At 58.2% G+C, this 4,741-nt stretch overlaps 1 protein-coding gene across 1 annotated transcript in view; it reads right to left on the bottom strand.

Annotated features, from left to right (window-relative positions):
- Positions 1-4,437, bottom strand: part of TXLNA (taxilin alpha) — a gene marked incomplete at its 3' end in the record, with an annotated part of 7,444 nt that extends 3,007 nt beyond the window's left edge. Inside the window, exons 1-5 of the mRNA XM_008942822.1 lie at positions 4,320-4,437; positions 2,546-2,866; positions 1,997-2,088; positions 885-1,055; positions 391-585 (exon numbers count right to left, since the gene is read on the bottom strand). Of these exons, the coding sequence (XP_008941070.1) occupies positions 391-585; positions 885-1,055; positions 1,997-2,088; positions 2,546-2,866; positions 4,320-4,437 (897 nt within the window). The remainder of the gene's footprint in view (positions 1-390; positions 586-884; positions 1,056-1,996; positions 2,089-2,545; positions 2,867-4,319) is intronic.
- Between the last annotated feature and the right edge of the window lie 304 nt (positions 4,438-4,741).

The following is a 4,741-nucleotide window of genomic DNA, read 5'->3' as shown; positions in this document are numbered from 1 at the left end:
TGTCCAGGGGGGGTTCTGGCTCTGCTCCCAAGGAATAAGTGTCAGAACAAGAGGAAACAGCCTCAAGTTACACCAGGGGAGGCTGAGGTTGGAGCTGAAGAAAAATTTCTTCCCCTGGAGGGTTGCCCAGGGCTGTGCCAGGCTGCCCAGGGCAGTGGTGGAGTCCCCACCCCTGGAGGGGTTTCCAAGCCGTGGAGATGTGGGGTGAGGGACACGGGGCAGTGGGGACCTGGCAGTGCTGGGGGAGGGTTGGACTCGGTGACCTTAAAGGTCTCTTCCCACCAAAACGAGTCTATGATCCTAGAGGCCCCTTCTCCCCTCCAGCAGCTCCACTGAGCAAAAGCAGCACCCACGCAGCCCTAGGCTGTCAGCTCTCCCAGCCTGACCCACCTCCTCCCGCAGCTCGTACTGCTCGATGAGCTTCTTGAGCCTCTCTGCCAGCTCCATGTTCTCCTGGCGCAGTTTGGAGTTCCTCTCGTTGTGCTGCTCCATCTGCAGCTGGATGTTGTTCAGGGTCACCTGGAAGTGGGAGGTCACCTCCTTCCTCTTCTCCTCTTCCTCCCGCGCCCGCTGGACACCCTCCTCCTGTGTGAGGAGAGCAGAGACCTGTCAGCAGCTGAGCCAACCACCCAACCTGGGATGCTCTGAACCCACCCAGCCTCCCCCTAGTGCTCCTGGCCTTCAGCAAGAGACTTTGGGCCCTTCCCTGTTGAATATACCCTGAAATAACACCCGAGGGTTGTCAAAAACGATGGATTAAAGGCCAAATTAAAGCTGTGCCCTGGATGGTGGGCCGTGGGGCCATCACTGCTCAAGGTAAGCTTGCCCAAAGAGCTCAGAGCAGGTGCCCCAGGTGCTGGGAGCAGTGCCCAGGGGCCACGTGCCTTGAGGGTGCGGTTGTGCCTCTGGAGCTCGCGGCACAGGCTCTCCAGCTTGCTGCGGGCCAGGATGGCCTTGCTGTGCTCACTCTGCAGGTGGTCCTTCTCCTGCACCAGCTGCGTCTGCTTCTTCTGCAAGATCTTCATCTGTTTCTGGGAGTTTCGGTGCTCTTCCAGCTAGGATGGGAGAGAAAAGGGCAGCGATGCAGCAGGATGGGTCAGGGTAATAGGTTGCGTCCCCGTGAGGGGGCACGGGGATGAGTGGAGGGCTCTGAGAGGAGGATGGGAGCTTTGGAACACAAAAAAACACTTCTGAGCAGAGCAGGACTGACATGGAGCCCTTCTCCTTCCTGAATCCCTGCCCCACTGGAACCCAAAACACTTGTGCATTGATCCAGCACCTCGATGGGCAGGTTGCTGAAGGGGAGCAGGGCTCTGAGCACAGGGAGATCCTGTGACATCTACTCTGGGTGTGCACAGACAGTCCCTGGGGACAGACTTTTTAGCAAGGCCTGTTGCAACAGGACAAGGGTTGATGGTTTGAAACTAAAAGAGGGAGATTTAGACTATGGAGAACGAAGAAATTTTTCACCCGGAGGGTGGTGAGCCCCTGGCCCAGGCTGCCCAGAGAGGTGGTCACTGCCCCATCCCTGGACACATTCCAGGGGCGGTTGGATGGAGCTCTGAGCACCCTGCTCTAGCTGCAGATGGCCCTGCTCCCTGCAGGGGGGTTGGAGCAGAATGACCTTGAAAGGTCCCTTCAACCCCAACCAGTCTCTGGTTCTATGAATGTGCACACACAGCACCACGACTCTGCCAAACACACATCTCTTGCTGAGGAATTATTGACAGGACTGTGGTGGCTGGCTGGTGGAGGTGACACAGACACCTCTGTGAAGTCCTCTTAAGTGCAGATTTGCCAGAAATGCTCCTGTCCCTGCTTACACTTCTGCAAACACCTGTCTGGACCAAGCAACTTCCATCCTCTGGTATTTGGATGTCCAGCACTGCAGAAATCCCAGAGCATGCACTGCAAATCGTGTCCTCCTGGGCTGTGCCTCTCAACACCAAGAAAAAAAAGACATCTCCAGGCTCCTCCTGCCTCCTGGAGCACTCACCAGCTCAGCGTATTTCTTGCAGAGCGCGGCGAGTTTCTCCTCTGGCGTGCTGAGGGTGTTCAGTGTCTGCATCAGCAAAGTGATTTCTTTGCCTGGAAATGAGACACAGAATGGCAACAACTAAATAAACAAACCAAAATCCCTTACGCAGAGTTCTGGCTCATAAGGGCAAGGACAGGAGAGACCAAGCAGGGCTCACAGCCACGCCAGCCCTGGGCCAGAGGTACCATCTCCAGAGCCCTACATTCTGCCCAGGTGAGCAGAGACCTGGTTTTCAGGGCAGGAAACCAGCCCTGGGTTTGGCTAGAGTTGTGTCCAGCAGAAGAGAAATCAGAGCCTCAGGGCTGCAGCAGCACCCAGGAGCAGCTGGCACCTTTGCAGCCCTTGATACATCTCCTCATGTGCCACAAAACCCTGTGCTGTGCAGTGCCCAAACACACCACACCCCCGAGGTGCTTCCTGCACCAAGGCCAATCAGGGCAGGGGAAAATCAACCCCTGCACTGAAGCTCTCAGGCCGGGGGCACAGACAGGGCAGGGAACCTCTCACCTAGGCCCTTGGCTTTCTTCTTCTCCTGAGCCTTCTTCTGGTCCCGCTCCCCGCCCTCCTCGGCCCCCCTGGCGTTCTCCTTCTCCCCGTTCATCTCGGGGCCTCCCGTGTCCTGCTCGCCCTGCCGGGGGGACTCGCTCCGACCCTTCTCGGGGTCCTCGGCCTCGGGGGGCTCCCCCTGCCCAACGTCCTCCCCCGGCCCCTCCTGGCTGGCATCCACGCAGTAGGTGTTGAGGATGTCCTCCAGCTGCCTGCTCAGCTCCTCGGAGACGTCGCGCACGGCGGGCCGGGGGCACTTGGCGTCCTCCTGTGCCAGAGGGGCTGTGGGAGAGGGGAAGACAACAGCTTCTTTCAGCTGGGGGCACAGAGGGAAGGGCTCCCGGGCACCCCTCGCCCCAAGGCTGCCTGGACCTCCAGCAGCCCAAGCTGCTTTGTCTCCAGCTGCCCTGACAATGGAGGTGCATTCCCAACAGCCTCTCTTTTGATCAGGAGAGCATGACCGAGCCCCTGACAGCTGGCAACAGCAGAAATTCCACCCCCTCCCCACCACCCTTCAGGGAGAGCAGGTTGGGTGGGAGCTCTCCCTCACAGGACAGCCTGCTGACACCCCGAGCCAGGCCTTCTGACAGGACAAGAGGTTTTTAAACCTGGGTTACCCTCTCTCCTCACATGTAAGAGCAGCTCCAGTGCCTCAGATGAAATCTGTCTTGTCCCCAGGAGACACTTAGGGAGAGAGCTGGCAGCACATCCCACAGGATGCTGCTTTGCTTCCAAGGTTTCTCCAAATCCCAGAATCCCAGAATGGTGGGGTTGGGAGGGACCTCTGGAGATCACTTCGTCCAGCCCCCCTGCTCCAGCAGGGCACCCACAGCAGGGTACCCAGGATGGAGTCCAGGCAGGTTTGGAATCTCTCCAGGAGACTCCACAGCCTCTCTGGGCATCTTGCTCCAGGCTCAGGCACCCTCACAGCAAAGACATTTTTCTTCCTGCTCAGGTGGCACCTCCTGGGTTCCAGTTGGTGCCCGTTGCCCCTTGTCCTGTCCCTGGGCACCACTGAGCAGAGTCTGGCCCCAGCCTCTTGCCCCCAGGGGCCCTTTAGCTCTTGCTCAGCACTGATCAGATCCCCTCTGAGGCTTCTCCAGCTGCACAGCCCCAGGGCTCTCAGCCTGTCCTGGCACAGAGATGCGCCAGCCCCTCAGCATCTCGGTGGCCTCTGCTGCACTCTCTCCAGTAGCTCCCTGTCTCTCCTGAACTGGGGAGCCCAGAACAGGACCTGCAATGAGCAACTTACAGCAGAGCAGCTGGTTAATAAACTAACTCTGCTCACTGCTCATTTCCTACATCCCACAGCTACCAGAACACAAGGCAGGGTTCATTTTAACAAAGCACCTACTCCACCAGACCTGGTTTTCACCTTCCAGAGAGTTATTTTTATGAACTGCCAGGAAGAGAGCAGGTCACTCAACGCTGCCCCAAGGAAAGAGCTGTCTGATATTTTCTGGACAAGACCCTCAAGGCCTAAGCAACGATAAGCAACCCTTCTCTTCCAGAGAGAATCAGCTCCACGCTTTGCTCAGGAAGCAGTGGCTACTTCAGGACCACACACACACAGAGAAATAGGAAGAAACCAGGATTTTGTGGCCCAGAAATCATAACTCCCTTATACACCTAAAAAGGGCTGGATACACTGGGCCACCCCCCCACAAGGAAAGCAACACCCTGAAGCCCACCCGGGCACCTGGTTTCTGGGTCTGCCAGCCCAGGGTCTCCCCACCTTCCAGGGGTGCTGCAGCCTCCGGGGCGTCGCCCTCCTCCAGCACCAACCCAGTGCTCATTTTGGAAGAGCTGGGAGGCCGTGGGGCTGCTTTGGTCTCCCCACCTTGGTTCTTCATCGTGACCTTCCTCCCCACTCTGCCTCCACAGGCCCTAGGGGAAGAGAAACAGCAGTGGTTCAGGAGGAAGGGCTTGGAGGGTTTGGGGAGTCACCAATCTGGACTGGGAAGGAAGTTGTTCTCAGCAGCTCTGCGTGGAGGGAAGCAGCGTTTGGTTTCCAGTTGGTGCCTTACCACAAAGGTCTCGGTTTTGGGATAGCCCCCAAAGCAGCCCCCCCTCACCAGGGCAGCGCCTCCAGGCTGACACACACGCGGCTCTCCTGCTCGGCTGGGCACAACCCTCCCAGCCCTGGCTCTCCTTTCC

Source organism: Merops nubicus, unplaced genomic scaffold (genome assembly GCF_000691845.1).
Source record: "Merops nubicus isolate BGI_N331 unplaced genomic scaffold, ASM69184v1 scaffold38596, whole genome shotgun sequence".
NCBI classification, from domain to species: domain Eukaryota; kingdom Metazoa; phylum Chordata; class Aves; order Coraciiformes; family Meropidae; genus Merops; species Merops nubicus.
The sequence above is the reverse complement of the archived record's forward strand: the minus strand, read 5'-3'. Positions and strand labels throughout refer to the sequence as shown.